Source organism: Heptranchias perlo, chromosome 16, assembly GCF_035084215.1.
Source record: "Heptranchias perlo isolate sHepPer1 chromosome 16, sHepPer1.hap1, whole genome shotgun sequence".
NCBI lineage: Eukaryota > Metazoa > Chordata > Chondrichthyes > Hexanchiformes > Hexanchidae > Heptranchias > Heptranchias perlo.
In genome coordinates this window covers 18737067-18757895 of record NC_090340.1, presented here as the reverse complement: position 1 = coordinate 18757895, position 20829 = coordinate 18737067, and the positions used below count along the sequence as shown (strand labels likewise).

The window sequence follows — 20829 nt, the reverse complement described above, 5'->3', positions numbered from 1 at the left end:
GGTTCGACCTCAAGCTACTTACGGTTCAGGAATTTTGAATGCTGGCGAACAACATCGCAAATTCTCATTTTTAATTTACGAGAAGACGCGCAGCTCTAAAGCGCTGTCCTTTCAAATAGTCGATGACAAGGTGGAACGGTCGTCACGTTTTCAGAAGAACTGAGCCACGCAGCGCAGGAGCAGAAGTGATGTGAGAGGGCGGAAGTGGGGCTGAGAGCGTGGCGGAGAGATTGTGGTAGGTAAATGGGGGTCACCAGGACCGGGGGTAACTTAGCAACCAGGTATCAAGGCCCAATTCCGGTTGTTTTAGTACAAGCACAGCAGTGGGTTTGTTTACACGCGGTAGGCCGCCTGGAAATGGACTATTTTATTCTAAGTGAGATGGGCATGACCAGTCTGCTGGGGAAAGGTTGGGTTTCTTGTCTTGCCAATTCCCAGTATTTATCCCTGGGGTTTAATGTTTCGCGGTCCAGAGGAAGTTTCGCTCTGCTGGTTTGCAGGGTTAAGCAATGGAAGAGCTTGTAAGAGGATGTTGCTCATTTCTGACTAGATTAATGGAGAATTTTAAAAAATAATTTATGCTCATGGTACTTTTTATTTGATGTCTAGTTTTATTGGCTCAAAGTCTGTAACCGAGTATTTAGGAAGGATGAGGTCTTGTGGAAACTTTTTTTAAAGGAGTAATTTGCATTTATATAACTCCTTATCGGGAAACGTTCCAAAGCACTTGCTGTGAAGTTTAATCAGTTATATAGGGTACTGTGTCAGCCATTTTGCACACATCAATATCCCACAAGCAGCAACGTGAGAATTGACTGCAGTTTATTTTTTGGTGATGTTGGTCAAGAGAAGAATGTTGGTTAATACACTGGGAGAGTTCTCTGTACTTTGATTAGTACTGTGCAATCTTCAATGTCTGCATAGGAAGGAGATGAGGCCTTGGTTTAATGGCTCATCTGAAGGAAGGCATCTCTGACAATGCAACACTGCTTCTGTACTGCACTGAAATGTCAACCTAAGTTATGTGCTCGAGTCCTGGAGTGGGGCTTTAATCCACCAATTTTTAGATTAAGAAGCAATTGAGTCAAGCTGAAAATGGCATTACATTGTCAGTTCATTGAGCCAACAGAGAGGTAGAATAAGGACTTGGTGTGATTTTTGGCACAAGCGAATCTTTAGTCTTAGCTGTTCAGGTGGAAAAGAATGGAAATAAGTTGGATTTTGTTGCACCCCTTCGTAGCCAATTCAGTGTAGCGTAGGCAGAGGCTCATGAGTAATAACTCTTCAGTCAGTGAATGGAGCCTGGTGATTGGGAGTGAAATACAGATAGCACCAAAAGTTTGAACTTGATGGCAGTCATTATTCATTGTTCTTGACAGTACTAGCCCAAAAGTGCTTATTTATTAAGAATGCATCCCATGTAGGTTGAGATGCTCAAACCATGTTTTTGAGACTCACTGGCTTGTACTTCTTTGGCCATTAACTACAGGTGTTCACATACTTAAATGAAAATTAAATTGTTTCTTTGAATTTGCATTTGTATGGTGCCTTTCACATTCTTGGGACATTACAAAGCACTTCATAGCTAATGAATTACTTTTATGTAAGTACATGTATACAGCAAGGCCCCATAAGCAGCAAATGAGATGAATGACCAGTTAATATGTTGGTTGAGGAAGGAATATTGGCCAGGACACTGAGAGCTCCCATTGCTTCTTTGAATAGTGTCGTGGGATCTTTTAAGTGGGTGGGAGCATTGGGGTCTTGATGCTTAATTACAGAATGACACTGTGGGACATATTTGATGGACCAGTTGGTCTTTTCAAGTCTATCTGATTCCTATGTTTGTATCTGAACAAGCAGACAGGACCTCAATTTCACATCTCACCCAAAAGGCATTGAAGGGGGTAGTTTGAATAAAAGTGATTTAGACCATTGAGTACTTCCAATTTAAAATATTGAGGTTTGAAAAATTGTTCATTAAAGATATTTGCTACCCGGGCCCATCGAGTAATAGGATGTGGGCTTGCAGCTATGATTTCTCCACATGGTGGAGTTCTTGATTTTAAATGTGACATGGTGGAGTGAAGTCAGCCTCGGGAGAATTGGAGAGTTTCCTATAGTGTGTCCCAAGTACTACCTACCAGATTAAATCAGGATGCTGAAATACCACCGCCTGAATCCTGCTCGCTCTTCATGCTGAAACTAGGGCGACGAGAAGAACATCTTTCCATCTGAGAAACTTCAGGTCCTATGTCCGTCCAAAAGGGAAATGCATCAATTTATATAATAACTAAATGATGCTTCCACGATAATACCAAAGGTAAGCATTTTGGATTGGTGCATTCAAAACCACTCAAAATGAGAGATGAATGGATATTCACTCAAGGAACCTGCAGCTAGTGGATCTCAGAAAGCTGAAATTGCTGCTATATGTTCTTGTTTCATACAGAGATGCATACCTGGCAAAGTAAATATAGTAACATTGATGCAATATAGACAGACAGAGAGGGTTGATGTCATGATTAATATGCTGCTCTATAAACTTCTTCCAGTTAAGGTTGTACAGCTTGTTGGTAGTTATGAAGTATCTACCACTGGACAAGAAAGCCCTTGATTTAAAAACTGCGTTGCCCCCTCCACCAATAGCCAGGCTGTTAATTGCAAATCTGCATGGTCCAGATGGAAGATTTGGCGTGACAGTTGAGAGGAAAGACCTCTGGATTTTGGAGGACCCTGTGACTTAGTGAAAAGGGTAGAAAGGCAAAAAGAAATCGGTGAGACCTCGAATGACAGATTGTCCAATCTTTCCTCCACGAACAGTGGAGGGGAAACTGAAAAATTGTCTGGTGATGTGAAAAAAGAATGATTTCCAGTAACCACAAGTCCTGAAGAGATCTTGGTTTACAACAGAATGAATAATCCACTCATGTGGATGAACTGTTGATCGAGAGAATTGGCTGATTTGTTGTCCACCCCAGTTAGGTGTTGAGGTGAGATTGTTGTCCTGTGATTCATGCAGCAATGAGACAGAGGGACCAAGAACAAGAATTGTTTTGCTAGTTGGTGTACCAGACTACCTTTCCATTGCCTGTCCAGGCAAGTACTGACTTGCTGTGTGCCACAAGTTGGAAGTGCTGCAAAATGAAACTTTCCTCTTCTCTTGCAAACAGATCATGTGCCAACCTTATTGTGAATTTGTCCACTGACCCTGAGCTTGCTCATCAAGAAGATGGGCTCACCTTTTTGGAAAAGATGTGTCTGTCGCCAGTGTGATTGGGGAGGAGGGGGCAACGTTGAACAAGAGCTCCGCTTTCTAGAGACCACCTCTCGAGGTCCCAAGTCAACCTCCATTAGCGATGAGGATATCACTGATGTGAGAAGTTCCACTGATGTGACCTTGTGAACAACGATGAATTTGCCTCGACAGAGGTGCTTGCCACTAGAATTTGGAGATGTTTTCCCACAAATATGACTAAAGCCTCTCTAAGAAGAGTTATCAGCCCATAAAGGATGGAGAACTAAGCAGACCTTTCCCAAGGTGTTATGAAACTGGTTGTTTACAAATGGCATCTGCTTAGTCTTTAGAAAACACTTCTCCAGGCTGAAGTGGAGAGGTTGTTAACTTGACTTCTCACCACTGGTTGCTGGTTGAACCTTCACTCCACTACATATGCTTGTTTGGAGGGTCCCCCTTCTAAACAGACCCTCAGAATCCTGGACTGGTTTCCCTGCCTTGTATCAGGCCCTATGCCAGTGACCACTCTTTGTGATGCCAAGCTCTCTGCCCCTGTTCCACGTAACCTAAAGTTTCCATTTGCACACATGCTTTGGCTGCTAGACCCAAGCCGCCTTAATCCCACATGGTCATCTCAATAGTCCACAGGCTTTGCCCTTCTGTCTTCTCTTCTCCACCCAGCCATGTCCCATTTCATCTCACTCCATCTCCAGCATCGTGCCTCCCTTGATCCTTTCTCCCACCAGCCTCTGTCCTAAAGTTGAATGCTTCTTGAATGAGTCCATGGCTTCCTTTTGTGTCTCGCTTGGTGTCCTCCACTGTGGCACTTGTCCCTTCCTTCTCACCCAGCCTGCTTGTCAGGGACAGCTTCTATATCCTCGTTTCCATCTCGTTCACTTCCTTCACTGCCCCCAACACTGCCAGTGGATCTTCAGTCACTGCCCCACTTCTTCATGAATAAGATCCACACCATCCATGATCTCATCAGGATGACTACTGATATCTTGGCGCTGACAGAAACCTGGGTAATGTGTCAGCCTTGGCTCAGTGGTAGCACTCTGAGTCAGATGGTTAAAGGGTTCAAGCCCCACTCTGGAGACTTTTACATAGAAAGTACAGCACAGAAACGGGCCATTCGGCCTACCAGGCTGGTGTTTATGCTCCACATGAGCCTCCTCCCACCCTACTTCATCTAACCCTATCATAACTTTCTATTCCTTTCTCCCTCATGTACTTATCTAGCTTCCCCTTCATTTCAACTCTGGGAGTGGGACTAGTTGGATTGCTCTTGCATAGTGCCGGTGCGGACTTGATGGGCCGAATGGCCTCCTTCCGTGCTGCAACCTATGATTCTATAAACTACTCCATGTGCTCTGGGTAATTTCTTTACCCAGAGAGTGGTGAGAATGTGGAACTTGCACATGATCTAGGCAGACACTTCAGTGCAATACTGAGGGATTGCTGCATTGTTGGAGGTGCAGTCTTTCAGATGAGACATTCAACCACGGCCTTGCTTGCCCTTCAGTAAAAGATCCCAAGGCACTATTCATTGGAATGAATTTCATTTGAGAGATTGCCAGCAATGAGAGGTACATCTGTGGAAGAGCTGGCGTGTCCATATAAAGGAGCGTTTGCCATTTTAGTGTTCATTATTTGGGAGAGCAACTGTCTTAGAACTTGCATTGTGGACAGTGGAACAGGAATGAGTTGGTCCTGAGACAGGGATCTTTATGCACTGGTGCCATCATAATGCTGGCAATAGCATTGTGTTGATGCCAGCAAGTCCATGAACCCAGTAAGGAGTTGAACTGAGAACAAACCTTGCAGTCTGAGAGATCAATGGGCAGGTATGATGCTTCCTCTCTGAATGTCAGCGTTTCTTCTTGGGAACATAACAACATTAGGGACAGGAGTAGACCATTCAGCCCCTTGAGTCTGTTCCATCATTCAATTAGATCATGGCTAATCTGCACCTTTGCTCCATAATCCCTTGATGCCCTTACCTAACAAAAATCTATCTATCTATCTCAGTCTTGAAAGCTCCAATTGTCTCAGCATCCACAGACTTTTGGGGGAGAGAGTTCCAAATTTCTGCTACCCTTTGTGTGACAAAGTGCTTCCTAATTTTGCCTCTGAATGGCCTATCTCTAATTTTAAGATTATGTCTCCTTGTTCTTGATTTCCCCCACCAGATGAAATAGTTTCTCCATATCTACCCTTTCAAATCCGTTAAAGATTGTAAACACGTCTAACAGATCACCCCTCAATCTTCTATACTCAAGGGAACACAAGCCAAGTTTATGCAACCTATCCTCATAATTTAAGCCCCAGTATCATTCTGGTGAATCTACGCTACACCCACTCCAGGGCCAGTATATCCTTCCTGATGTGTGGTGCCCAAAACTGAATGCAGTACTCCAGATGGGGTCTAACCATAAACAGTGGTTTATTTGGAGGCTCATTTTCTTTGAGCACTTCATTCTTGTGTTACATTTGAACAATAGTCAGAGTGCCATGAATTTGGTGGTGTCCAGTGCATCTTGGATGGCAGAACTGACTGATGCCTGGTTGGTACTAGAGATGGGCTTTGAGCCAGTGGGTACTGAGGCAACGTTCAGTTCTGTTGGAAGAAGCTCTGATTACAACTTGGCCTTTTCTCGTTCAGTTAGAGAATCTTGGGCAGACTTTGCATCTCTTCATTTTGTGAGTCACAATGAGGCACTGCAAGCATAATTTGTGCCCGTTGAAAAGGTGTTTTCGAGTGATGTTTAAATCTTTGAACAAACCGTCTTATCTTTCCGTTAAATTGAAGTAAATTATTTTTAAACGCACATGAAGACGAATAGACTATAAAACAACCAATTTTAAATCAACTTAACACTGTTTTTCTCTTATAACTTCAAGTCTCACACTTAACAGTCTGAGTCACCTGTGTGAAAATTTGTGCCTACGGGCCACTGACTGGCTGTAGGGCGGGTGGAACTGAGCCCTCAACAGTGGAAGGTGGAATAAGAATCATTTAAGGATTCCCTAGCATTGTGATCTTATTCTCAAGTTACAGGGCTCTTTAAAGAAATATTCTCTTTAAAAGACCAGTTTTACCAGTGACTGGCACAGATCACTCCAGCAGTGCATGGAGAAAGATTTTGTTTTACCATACAAGATTGTCGATATGTTTGCAGACACCTCCCCTGTACATGGGGAGAAGACTTTACATTGAAGGCAGCCCACTACAGTAATGTTCTGTTGTAACTTGTGACTTTATCAGTTTTGTCAAAAATGTGTTTGAAATCATTTTTGTGTGTTTTTTTATAAATATAATAGTTCTTCTTTTGGACTGAGGGGCTGCAGCTGAGTCCCACTTGCCTACAGTAGATCCTGTTTCCCAGGCAACGGGTAACACGTTGACGTGTGCAGTAGACATGCTGACAGGCAGGATCAGCTGGGTTTGAGGTTGGAAGATATTTTTATTTTTTAACAGCTAGAAATTAAATGCTGCTCCTTTTGAAAGCTATAGTCTCCAAAGTTTATATTGCAAAAATATAATCTGTCCTCCATAATGCTGTGATCACCATTACTCCTTATGACAACAGATAGAGGCAGGTTTACAGAATTGGAGTTTAAAAATCATTGCAAAATCAAAGCCCTTGATTGTCCAGGTTTTGTTTTGGATTTGCCCTCCATTTTGTGTTTTTAAAAAAAAAATTAACTTGCGATGGATAGAAGAAGCTTGGAGCTGGAACCTGCATAGTACTTTTCATTAGGGATTACAGGAACAGAGTATGAGAAAGAGCTCTTTTTGTAGTGCTTTAATTTGGCAATTGACTAATGCATACCTGGGAGTCATTGCAAAGCTGCAGTCTAATAGAAGGCTGCAGATGGTTTTATATATGGAATCATGGACGCCAAGAGTGAGTTATAGGCTCTAATCTTATTCCAGAGGCTCAGATAGTTTATGTATAGGAAAATGGGTTCCCAGGATTCTATGACACCACTGAGTCGATATCATTTATTCCCCAGCATGAGGCGATAGCTCAGAGGAACCCACATAGGGATAGACTCCCACTGATTGCTGTTTATATCCATGGAAAGGCCCCGGCCTCCCCTCTGTGTGCTTGAAATAGCGATGAAACTACAAAATTTGGTGGGGTTCATGGTGGGCAAGTTGCTGTCGGATAACATGGGGCAAACTGAGGCATTTATTGCTCAGTTTTCTGCAGGTTACTCATTTTCATTACTCCATTACTTATTTCTCATATGTTATGCAAGATAAGGACTCATGGGATTGGGGGTGACATATTAGCATGGATAGAGGATTGGTTAACGGACAGAAAACAGAGTAGGGATAAACGGGTTATTTTCAGGTTGGCAGGCTGTAACTAGCGGGGTGCTGCAAGGATCAGTGATTGGACCTCAACTATTTACAATCTCTATTAATGACTTGGATGAAGGGACCGGGTGTAATGTATTGACGTTTGCTGATGATACAAAGCTAAGTGGGAAAGTAAGCTAAGTGAGGAAGTAAGCTGTGAGGAGGATACAAAGAGTCTGCAAAGGGACATAGACAGGTTAAATGAGTGGGCAAGAAGGTGGCAGATGGAGTATAATGTGGCAGATGGAGTATAATGTGAGGTCACTCACTTTGGTAGGAAGAATAGAAAAACACTTTTTAAATGGTGAGAAACTATTAAATGTTGGTGTCCAGAGAGATTTGGGTGTCCTCAAACAAGAAACACAAAAAGTTAGCATGCAGGTGCAGCAAGCAAATGGCATGTTGGCCTTTATTGCAAGGGGGTTGGAGTACAAGTGTAAGGAAGTCTTACTACAATTGTACAGGGCTTTGGTGAGACCTCACCTGGAGTATTGTGTACAGTTTTGGTCTCCTTATCTAAGGAATGATATACTTGCCTTGGGGTTGCAATGAAGGTTCACCATGTTAATTCCTGGGATCGGAGGGTTGTCTTATGAGGAGAGGTCGAGTAGGGTGGGCCTATACTCTCTGGAGTTTAGAAGAATGAGAGGTGATCTCATTGAAATATATAAGATTCTGAGGGGGCTTGACAAGGTAGAGGCTGAGAGGTTGTTTCCCCTGGCTGGAGAGTCTAGAACTAGAGAGCATAGTTGCAGGATAAGGGGTTGGCCATTAAGACTGAGATGAGGAAAAATGTCTTCACTCAGAGGGTTGTGAATCTTTGGAATTCTCTACCCCAGAGGGCTGTGGATGCTGAGTGTTGACTATATTCAAGGCTGAGATATAAATTTTTAGACTCTAGGGGAATCAAGGGATAGGGGGGTCGGGTAAGAAAGTGGAGTTGAGGTTGAAGATCAGCCATGATCTTATTGAATGGCAGAGCAGGCTCGAGGGGCCGTATTGCCTACTCCTGCTCCTATTTCTTATGTTCCCTGTTTTTTTTAAACCAAGTTTTGATTACATTTAGCCAGTCAGATATTTGGTAGCCTAGTTGGTTAAGCTAGTTGCAATTTTTTTTGGGCTTTGGAAGGTATAATGACCGGTTTGGAAGGTATAATGACAGATACACATCAGATGTAAGATTTGTAATTATATCAACGGAGAGATTAAGGATTTTGTTACATGCAGCGCACAGAGGAAATCTTTGCTCTTAGAGGCTGTAACATTAACGGATACATAGGCCGACGTGATTCCTGCAAATGTGCCGTCAGTAAGGATGAGGGATAAAACCTGAATTTTCACTCTTAATAGGATGGCAGTGCAGTGTGGCACTTTCAGCTGGGAGAACAGTTGTCAATTTAGTACTGTCTTCCTACTGGCAGGTGGCACTGTGGCTCTGTGTAAAGCCAGGTGTGAAGTCTGGAGAATTAAGCTAGTTATAGGTTTTTTGTTATCTTCGAAATAGCTCCTGCCCTGCCCCACCCCACCCCACCCAGAGGTTGTTGCAGATATTTAGCAGAGACCCGAATTTTTCCGTCGACTAAAATTCAGGGTGTTCATCTGAAAAGCAAAGATTATGCCAGCTGGGGAGCCTGCTGTCTCGGAAGAAGCAGAGGCCGGGCCGCTGCACAGGCCAAGGTGGTTAAATTACAACAACATGCATTTCTGTAGTGCCTTGAACGTAGTAAAATGTCCCAAGATGCTTCACAGGAGTGTAATCAGACAAAATTTGACACTGAGCCACAAGGTGATATTAGGACAGGTGACCAAAAGCTTGGTGCAAGAGGGAGTGTCTTCAAGGAAGAGAGAGAGGTGGAGGGGTTCAAGGAGGGAATTCGAGTTTCGGCCCTAGGAAGCTGAAGGCACGGCCGCCAATGCTGGGGTGAAGGAGATTGAGGATGCGCAAGTGGCCAGAATTGGAGGAATGCAGAGATCTCGGAGGGTTGTAGGGCTGGAGGAGGTTAGAGATAGAGAAAGTTGAGGCCATGGAGGGTTTTAACACAAGGATGAGAATTTTAAATTCAATGTAATACAATGGCAGGAAGTTTAAAAATTGCGCTATTCCTCAGTATGATGTGTAATCGGTACAGGAAATCCCTGTGTTAATTTCAAGGTGCTTTTCAATAGATTATCGAGTGTATTGGTAACACTTGTAGGGTGCCTTGGTAACGCTTGCAGGGTGTATTAATCATGATTATCCTTCTGTTCCCCTTTTAAAGGGAGCAGTGGGCAATATGCAGGGCTTTTCAACTTTAGAATTGTGATTCTCTCAACTGAACAAAATGTAAAAATGTCTTGAGGGGAAAAAGTGAGTTAAAACAGAGCTTCTCTCCTGGCACCGTGCCAGCGATGCTGTTTTAATGTGGACAACCAAGGGTACTACCTGTGCAGCCGCATCCACCTGCAGTCTGATCCTTTTTCTCCAGGTACCGTATTTTGAAGGGCCAAGCACTCCTTGCCGTTATATCCGAGGCAGGAGACAGCTCACTGGCCGTCCGGACCAGCTGCTTTAAGCTTGGGTCTGCCAAAGTCTCTCGCAAGCTGATTTGTTCTCCCCAGTGGAGTGGCAAGTCGCTCCCCTGGTGCACTGCGCTGTGGGGCAGCTCGTGTCTCTGCGTGTACAGATGCCCACTCTGTGAGCTCCCGATCTCAGCTGGACTGTCAAGGGAAGGCAGAGGATAATTAATAGAGCTGCTTTAAAAAAAAAGTGCTATGATTAAGTAAACCTTTTTTTTAATGTAAAGAACATACCCCAGAAGAGGGAGAAGGAATTGTGATTTGCGTGCTTGTTATAACTGGGAGCCCTTATTATGAAAAGTAGAAAGTGCATTGTCTGCCTAAGGCTTGATCAGGAAGCTTGCTCCATTTGGTTACCGGATATACCCAGAGCAGGAAGGGCCTGTGAAAACATCAGACTTTGACGGAGCTTTGAGACTGAAACTGAAAATCCCAAACTGCTCTGCCAGGATTTTATTTTGAAAGTTTATTCATAGATACCGTGCTTCACAGGTGGACAGTAGGTTGGTGAAAGGACACGGGTGCGTTTTGACTTGCTGGATTCATGGGTGCTCATTATTGCTGTTCAGTTATATGTTGTCAGAGAGGTGAGTCACTGGCCTTTCGTCCCAGGACACCAGTTCGAATTCAGTCTGGTCGGATGGACGAAAGTCTTTCCTTTCCGTGGGCCCTAATGTTTTCATGTTGACATGAGTTCGGGCAGTCAGACTGGTTTACAGTGTGGGCTGCAGGACAAAATATGTTGGTGCTAAATCGATGATCTCACTTAGGGAGGCTGTAGCATAGCTGGCTAGCGATGCAGAAAAGTTTACACTGGTGACGTGGCAAGTGAGGCTGGGATTAAGGCATTCTCTTGGTACAAATGAAAAACAATTTTTTAGCTTTATTATTCTGCCTGTGACTGCAAACAAATAAAATTGACATCTGTTTTACTATGTTTCACTTCACATTCCTACCTCTGATCCTTCCAAGTTGCTGCCGATATCGCACATTCCTGGGTAGCACACCCTGGTAGGTCAGCTTCACCTTGCTCACGGTACTTTGTGAAACCAATCGTCAGTCTGGTAATATGCTTGGCTGTATTATTTGAGCTTGTCAATAAGAGGTTGGGTTTGACCGAGCCTTGGTACTAAAGCAGCAGGCTTCAGACTACACAGAAAAAGGACACTGGACCCCAGTGCCGGTGACATTGTGTACTTTATAGTAATTTTCTACACACAGGGGAAGCAGTATCAAGAACAAAGGGCAAAGGGACATTGTACTCCTGTTGGTACAGTCGGAGAGCTGTGATTTGCTCGATCTACTGAAACTATTGGTGTATTGCAGTGAAGAGAAGGTGAATATTCTCGTATGCCTACACACTTAACCACTACTTTCACATTCATAACCTTTATGTTTGCATCCCTAGATTTTATATAGCACCAGTGTGTTGAATGACATGTACTGCCACATCCGTCCACATAGGCATCTATTCAAATTGCCAGGTCCAATCTTCAGGAGTCCTATTTTTCATTCATGGAGTCAAGGTGGAGAAAAATTGGTACAGTTCTGATATTCTGCCCTTAAGTGTCAGTGGCCGCTTACTAAATCTAATCGATATTTTGTGAATGCACAAGTGGTACATTGAAGATTGAAAAAAAAATTAAAAATACAAACTATTAACTAAATCTAAGTGGACATATTATTAAGTTTGCTAGTGGCACAGCTTCACCATTGCACCGATTTCTTTATTCTGATGACCTTTGACAATCGCATTTTGGACAAGTGACCCCATGGCTAATGATGTACTCAACTGTCTAATCTTGAGTTCTCCAGTGCCTGAAGATTTTATCAGCACTTGTAGTTGACTTGATGTTGGGGAAGGACCCATATCTCTGTGTGTGAAATGCCCTCACTGATCTGTGTGTGCGTTTCGACCCACACCCCACTCCCCAGGTGGCCAGCGTGCGAGACAGCCTCACTGCTTTGGTGACATCTCTGTTTTGTCTGTTGCAGTGGCCGAAGATGGACTTTGTGGCTCCAGCCTGGGTGGGCAGTGTGTTTCTCTTCATCCACTCAGACAAAATGGATCTATCTGCCCTCTACCAGGACCCACCAATGCGGCTGAAGATTTATAAAGCTCTGAAACTGGCTCTTGCAGGTAAGTTCCAACTTTCAGTTGTCTCTATAATGGAGTCATTCTTGATTTCTGTGCCAGTTATTGTCAATAAGCTGGACGGCAAGGTGTTTTTCCTGCTGTCCGCAGAGAGGCTTTTAATAGCCTCTCTGCGGACATCATGAGTGTCACTGAGCAAGCTGATTGGTCCATGAGATCGACTATAAAGAAGCCATCAGTCAGTCCAGATTTAACTCATCTTTGGGGGACATTTTCAACAAGTGCTTTATCGAACCAGTTAAACCACCAGAATATTACATTTATCAGATTTTCTCCATCTAGGAAGATCCCTGTTCCTAATCGGCTTCTAGATTCCTAAATGATGTGTTGTTGGAGATAGTTGGCCGAGGCTAACCCTCTCATTGTCCATTGTCCTACTTCCAATATGATGTTACAGCAGCATGTTACGTTAGACATGGGTACTGGGTACAGTAGTCCCCTGTAAGGGAGTCTGGTTAGAGGAAGATGAGATTGTGATTAGGTTGGGCTTTCTCCCAACTTGCTCTGTTCATGTTCAGTTTCCATAAATAGACCTGAGTCTTGAATGATCCAAAACTAATATCTTTTATGTATTACCCATTGACATGGAGTGTCCACAGACTTTCAGTGCATGACTTAAAACATTTCTACCCATAGAAATACAAAAAATAAAATTCAAGTAACATCAGTTTCCCTGAATGTGTTGGTATCACATTCCCCAGCATGAGCTCTAGGGAAAATATCCAGGAATGAGATCAGGCAAAGTAACATTTGTGTTTACATGTGCATATTTGCTTAAAAAAGTATATATTTTGTAGCCATTGCTACAGCAACTCTGAACTAGATCACAGCAGTTTACAAATATACAAACAATGACGGACAGGAAAAGACCCACACAATTACAAAGCCTTGTGCATCACAATATATACACGCCCCACCCCACCCGAAAACCATGTGATCTCTTGAGAGAAGTGAAAAACCAGGTAAAACCCAGGCCAATTAGGGAAAAAACATCTGGAAAATTCCTCTCCCACATCTTTAGGTGATCAAAACTTGTCCAGAAAACTATTCTGGCCCTGATTAAGGTTATACATTTTGTATGAGATGATCTTTGCCCCAGCCAGAAATAGGTCCAGCTCGCTCGAAGGAATTCAGCATTCACCGCACGATCAAGCAGCCTTTTCCACAGGTCCACTATTCTCTGGGAAAAGAACCACCTCCTAACATCTAACCTAGGTCTGGCCTTGCATAACTTGAGATTGTGACTCCTGGTCCTCACTTACCTATTCAATTACAACAAACTGTCTGCACAAACACAATCGATTCCCTTCATCATCTTATGAACCTCGATCAAATCACCCCTAAGTCTACAATTCTCAAGTATAGAGTTCCAGCTCTGAGCCTATCTTGGTAACTATGATGCTTCAAACTAGGTATTAACCTTGTAGCTCTTTTCTCTGCTCTTTCCAAAGCTTCTATCACCCACCAAGTGAAGAGACCAAATCTGGACATAGTATTCTAACTGAGGCCTAACCGGGACAAAATAGCATGTTTTGTCTTATGGTCAATTGTCGTATAAATAAACCCTAGCACCCTATTCGCTCTAGCTATCCCTTCATGGCATTGGCCATGAGCCTTCACAGAACTATGCACTAAAATGCCCAGATATCTTTCTTCACCGGCTTTAGTACTTTTCCCTCAAGGATATATGTTCAGCATTCACCCTGTCCAATGCACTTTTCTAAGTTAAACAACATTTGCCAGTCACGAACCCAATCTCCCAACACATCTAGATCTGCCTGTAGTACTCAAGCATCGTCTACAGTCCTAACTCGCACACCTATCTTTGTATCATCTGCAAACTTGCAGATCGTTCCCCCAACGCTTACATTTAGATCATTATTACAAATAGTGAACAGCAATGGCCCTTAGTCTGATCCCTTAGACCATAGACCATAAGAGATAGGAGCAGGGGTAGGCCATTGACCCCTCGAGCCTGCTCCACCATTCAGTGAGATCATGGCTGATCTGATTTTTACCTCAACTCCACTTTCCCACCTTTTCCCCATATCCTTTGACTCCCTTGCTGATCAAAAAATTTGTCTAACTCAGCCTTGAATGTGTTCAATGACTCAGCTTCCACAGCTTTTTGGGGTAAAGAATTCCAAAGATTCACAACCCTCTGGGAGAAGAAATTCCTCCTCATTTCCATCTTAAACGGGTGATCCCTTATTCTGAGACTATGCCCCCTAGTTTTAGATTCCCCCATGAGGGGCAACGTCCTCTGAGCATCTACCCTATCGAGTCCCCTCAGAATCTTGTATGTTTCAATAAGATCTCCTCTCATTCTTCTAAACCCAACCTGTTCAATCATTCCTCATAAGACAACCCTTCCATACCCGGAATCAACCTATTGAACCTTCTCCGAGCTGCCTCCAATGCAAGTATGTCCTTCCTTAAATAAGGGCACCAGAACTGTACGCAGTACTCCAGGTGTGGTCTCACCAGCACCCTGTCCGGTTGTAGCATGACTTCCCTGCTTTTATACTCCATCCCCCTAGAAATAAGGCCAATATTCCGTTTGCCATCCAGATTACCTGCTGTACCTGTATGTTGACTTTTTGTGTTTCATGTACGAGGACACCCAGATCCCTCTGTACCGCAGCATTTTGTAGTATTTCTCCATTCAAATAATATTTTGCTTTTTTATTTTTCCTCCCAAAGTGGATGACGTCACATTTTCCCATATTATATTCCACCTGCCAAATTTTTGCCCATTCGCTTAACCTGCCAATATCCCTTTGCAAACACTTTGTGTCCTCATCGCAGATTTGGCCACAAGACAGTCTGTTCCTTCATCCAAGTCATTGATATATATTGTAAATAGTTGAGGCCCCAGCACTGAGCCCTGCGGCACCCCATTAGTTACAGATTGCCATTTTGAAAATGATCCTTTTATCCCGACTCTTTGTTTTCTGTTAGTTAGCCAATCCTCTATCCATGCCAGTATATTACCCCCAACACCATGAGCTCTTATCTTGTACAGTAATCTTTTATGTGGCATCTTATCGAATGCCTTTTGGAAATCCAAATATACTGCATCCATTGGTTCCCCTTTATCCACCTTGCCCGTTACTTCCTCAAAGAACTCTAATAAATTTGTCAGACATGATTTCCCCTTCATAAAACCATGTTGACTCTCCTTGATTTGTATTGAGTTTCCAAATGTCCTGCTACTACTTCCTTAATAATGGATTCTAGCATTTTCCCAATGGCAGATGTTAGGCTAACTGGTCTATAGTTACCTGCTTTCTGTCTCACTCCCTTCTTGAATAGGGGTGTTACCTTTGCAGTTTTCCAATCCAGAATCAAGTGAATTCTGGAAGATTGCAACCAATGCATCCACTATCTCTGTAGTCACTTCCTTTAAGACCCTCTGATGCAAGCCATCAGGTCCAGGGGACTTGTCAGCCTTTAGACCCATTAGTTTACCTAGTACTTTTTCTCTACTGATAGTGATTGTTTTTAGTTCCTCCCTCCCCTTTTCCCCTTGATTTTCTACTATTATTGGTATATTATTAGTGTCTTCTACTGTGAAGACAGATACAGAATATCTGTTCAATTCCTCTGCCATTTCCTTGTTTTCCATTATTATTTCCCCAGTCTCATCCTCTAAGGGATCAATGTTTACTTTAGCTGCCCATTTCCTTTTTATATACTGTCAGTTTTTATATTTCTTGCTAGTTTACTCTCATAACTTATTTTTTCCCTCTTTATTATTCTTTGTCATCCTCTGCTGGTTTTAAAGTTTTCCCAATCTTCAGGCTTACCAGTAATCTTTGCCATGTTGTATGCTTTTTCTTTTAACCTGATACCATCCTTTACTTCCTTAGTTAGCCATGGTAGGTTCACCCTTTTTGTGGCGTCTTTCCTCCTCACAGGGATATACTTTTGTTGCGAGTCACAAAATATCTTTTTAAATGTTTGCCACTGCTTATCCACCATCATACCATCTAATCTGTTTACCCAGACCACTTTAGCCAATTCCGCCCTCATTCCTTTATAATTGCCCTTATTTAAGTTTAATACAGTAGTTTCAGACCCAAGATCCTCGCTCTCAAACTGGATGTGAAATTCGATCATGTTATGATCACTGCTTCCCAAGGGGTCCTTTACTTTGAGATCATTCATTAATCCTGTTTCGTTACCCATTACCAGATCCAAAATGGCCTGTTCCCTGGTTGGTTCCCCGATGTATTGGTCTAAGAAACAGTCCCATATACACTCTATGAACTCCTCCTCAGGGCTATTTTTGCCAATTTGATTTATCCAATCTATGTGAAAGTTAAAATCGCCCATGATTATTGCATTACCTTTTTTGCAAGCCCCCCTTATTTCCTGATTAATATTTTGCCCTACAGTGTAGCTACTGTTAGGGGGCCTATATACTACTCCCACCAGTGATTTCTTTCCCTTGCTATTTCTTACCTCCAACCAAATTGATTCGACATCTTGATCTTCTGAGCCAAGATCATTTCTCACTATTATACCAATTTCATCCTTTTATTATCCTGTGGGATACCACTGGTGACAGGTCTCCGAGCAGACCCAAATCCACCTACAACTAGTTTTTGCCTGCGGGCTTTCAGTTAGTTCTCAATCTAGTGCTGTAGATTGCCACCAATACCAGAGGCTTCAATCTTTTAGAGAAGCCTCTGGTGGATTTGGGTCTGCCATATCAAAAGCATTTTGGAAGTCTAGATAGACAATGTCTACCAAATTTTCCTCATCCATTATCTTGGTGACTTCTTTTGGAAGAATGTCTGCCTCTATTTCTTATAGAAAGAGGGAGAAGGAAATAGTCAGAGACCATTGGAGAGATTCAGGAATGATAAGAGAGACAGCGTTAGAGCTAGCTGGAGAAAGAGGGAGACTGACTGAGTGGAAGAGGAATGGGAGGATAGAGAAAAAAACAGAAAGAATTAGTGAGAGGGAAACATTACAGGAAGACAGGCTCATTTTTTTCATTTTTGGGAAATTTTGTAAAAATATTCTGTTTCTCTTGCTTCCCAAGAACCTTAACCTCAATTATGCAGAACTCTGCTGAGATGGAATTTGACTAGGGTTGGCAGCCTTCAGTTGTTTGGAACCAGCTTTGTGCTCAGTGGCTGAGGTCAGTTAGCTTCTGAGTGGCCAGTTTTCAATGTGTTGTATGACGTGCAATTGGATGAAATTACCATGTATCTAGATAAAGAGAGTTAAAAGTAGCCAGCACGGATTTCAAAAGGGCAGATCGTGCTTGACAAACCTGATGTCAAATTCTTTGAGGAGGTAACAAATATGGTAGATGGAGGAAATGTAGTGTACATGGACATTGGAAAAGCCTTTGATAAGGTCCCATATGGGAGATTACTAGAGATTAAGGGTTGGAATTAGGGGAACTAATAAAAATTGGTTAGAAGGGAGAATTAGAGTCATAGAGTTATACAGCACGGATAGAGGCCCTTCGGCCCATCGTGTCCGCACCGGCCATCAAGCCCAGTCTAATCTAATCCCATATTCTAGCATTTGGTCCGTAGCCTTGTATGCTATGGCATTTCAAGTGCTCATCCAAATGCTTCTTGAATGTTGTGAGGGTTCCTGCCTCCACAGCCCTCTCAGGCAGTGAGTTCCAGACTCCAACCACCCTCTGGGTGAAAAAGTTCTTTCTCAAATCCACTCTAAACCTCCTGCCTTTTACCTTGAATCTATGCCCCCTTGTTATAGAACCCTCAACGAAGGGAAAAAGCTCCTGAGTATCCATCCTATCTATGCCCCTCATAATTTTGTACACCTCAATCATGTCCCCCCTCAGCCTCCTCTGCTCCAAGGAAAACAAACCCAATCTTCCCAGTCTCTCTTCATAGCTGAAGCGCTCCAGCCCTGGTAACATCCTGGTGAATCTCCTCTGCACCCTCTCCAAAGCGATCACATCCTTCCTGTAGTGCGGCGACCAGAACTGCACACAGTACTCCAGCTGTGGCCTAACCAGTGTTTTATACAGCTCCATTATAACCTCCTTGCTCTTATATTCTATGCCTCGGCTAATAAAGGCAAGTATCCCATATGCCTTCTTTACCACGTTATCTACCTGTTCCGCCGCCTTCAGGGATCTGTGAACTTGCACACCAAGATCCCTCTGACCCTCTGTCTTGCCTAGGGTGCTCCCATTCATTGTGTATTCCCTTGCCTTGTTAGTCCCTCCAAAGTGCATCACCTCGCACTTTTCCGGGTTAAATTCCATTTGCCACTGTTCCGCCCATCTGACCAACCCATCTATATCGTCCTGCAGACTGAGGCTATCCTCCTCGCTATTTACCACCCTACCAATTTTTGTATCATCAGCGAACTTACTGATCATACCTTTTACATTCATATCCAAGTCGTTAATGTAGACCACAAACAGCAAGGGACCCAGCACCGATCCCTGTGGTACCCCACTGGCCACAGGCTTCCAGTCACAAAAACAACCTTCGACCATCACCCTCTGCCTTCTGCCACTAAGCCAGTTTTGTATCCAAAGTGCCAAGGCACCCTGGATTCCATGGGCTCGTACCTTCTTGACCAGTCTCCTGTGCGGGACTTTATCGAAGGCCTTACTGAAATCCATGTATACCACATCCACTGCGTTACCCTCATCCACACGCCTCGTCACCCCCTCAAAAAATTCAATCAAATTAGTCAGACATGATCTTCCCTTGACAAAGCCATGTTGACTATCCCTGATTAATCCTTGCTTCTCCAAGTGGAGACTAATTTTGTCCTTCAGAATTTTTTCCAATAATTTTCCTACCACTGATGTTAGGCTCACTGGCCTGTAGTTCCCCGGTTTTTCCCTACTCCCCTTCTTGAATAATGGTACTACATTAACGGTTCTCCAGTCCTCTGGCACATCCCCTGTGGCCAGAGAGGTTCTGAATATATGTGTTAGAGCCCCCGCAATCTCCTCCTTTGCCTCACACAGTAGCCTGGGATACATTTCGTCCGGGCCTGGGGATTTATCCATTTTTAGGCCTGCTAAAACCGCCAATACCTCCTCCCGCTCGATGTTAATATGTTCGAGTATATCACAGTCCCCCTGTCGTATTTCTCTGTCTACGTCGTCCTTCTCCATAGTGAAAACAGATGCAAAAAATTCATTTAGAACCCCTCCTACATCTGCCGGCTCCACACACACATTGCCATTTTTGTCCCTAATGGGCCCTATTTTTTCCCTAGTTATCCTCTTACCCTTAATATACTTATAAAACATCTTAGGATTTTCCTTTATTTTGCTCGCCAGAATTTTTTCATGGCCCCTCCTTGATCTCCTAATTTCCTTTTTAAGTATCCCCCTGCACTTTTTGTACTCCTCTAGGGCTTCCTCCGTCCTTAGCCTTTTGTATCTGCCAAAAGCCCTCCTTTTTTTCCTAATCCATTCTCGTATATCCCCTGACATCCAAGGTTCCCTGGAGTTCTTGGAACCACCCTTGACCTTTACGGGAACATGTTGCCATTGTATGGTCTCAATCTCCCTTCTGAAAGACTCCCATTGCTCCGATGTGGATTTTCCTACAAGCAGCTGATCCCAGTCCATTTTGGCCAGATCCTGCCTTATCCTATTAAAATCGGCCTTCCCCCAATTTAGAACCTTTATTTCCGGCCCCTCCCTGTCCTTTTCCATGACCACCTTAAATCTCACTGAATTATGGTCACTGTCACCAAAGCGCTCACCGACTAGCACTTCTTCCACTTGGCCGGACTCATTCCCTAGAATTAGGTCCAGTACCGCCCCCTCTCTCGTAGGACTTTCTACATGCTGGCTCAAAAAGCTCTCCTGGATGCACGTTAAGAATTTTGTACCCTCTAAGCCTTTTACACTCTGAAAACGGAGTTAAGGGCAATTTTTCAGAGTGGTCAGAAGTAGGTAGCGGTATCCCACAGGGTTCAGTTGCAGAGCTACTTGTGTTCACTGTGGATATCAGTGATCTGGATTCGGGCCTTTCCCTGGCTCTGTACTTGCTTAAAAACTTTAACTCTTTTTAACTGACGATAGGTCTTCGACCTTAATAGTTAACTCTGTTTCTTTCTCCACAGATGCTGCCTCACATTGCTGAGCTTTTCCAGCATTTTCTGTTTTTATTATCTGGATATGGGCCTAGAGGAAGTGGTGTTGAAATTTGCAGTTGATGGCAAAATAGGAGGTATAGTTAATTCTTTAGCAGACCAAAGGAAGTTGAAAAGGGATATTGATAAAATGGGGGAATGGGCTAAAAAATGGCAGATGGAATTCTATGTCAGTAAGTGTAAGGTGATACTTTTTTTTTAACCAAAATGTAACAGCACTAATTATAATCAATGTAAATAGACTTGGCGTGTGGAAGAGTAGAGGGATTTCAGAGTACAGGTTCACAGAACATTAAAGGCAGCACCCTGAGTTGATAGGGCTGCAAAATAAGCTAATGGAATTCTAGGTTTTATCTCAAAGTATTGAATATTATAGCTAAGAAA

The 20829-nt window shown here is 43.2% G+C and overlaps 1 protein-coding gene across 4 annotated transcripts in view; it reads left to right on the top strand.

Moving 5' to 3' along the window:
• The first annotated feature begins 182 nt into the window (after positions 1-182).
• tradd (tnfrsf1a-associated via death domain) overlaps positions 183-20829 on the top strand; it is a 29655-nt gene continuing 9008 nt past the window's right edge. The window contains exons 1-2 of one of the 4 annotated variants that reach the window (XM_067997732.1): positions 183-235; positions 12162-12306. In XM_067997732.1, coding sequence (XP_067853833.1) covers positions 12171-12306 — 136 coding nt within the window. In that variant the 5' untranslated portion in view covers positions 183-235; positions 12162-12170. Of the gene's footprint in view, positions 236-290; positions 2324-10556; positions 10754-11395; positions 11503-12161; positions 12307-20829 lie in introns of those variants that run through there. The other 3 variants (XM_067997735.1, XM_067997733.1, XM_067997734.1) reach the window with 3 other exon arrangements.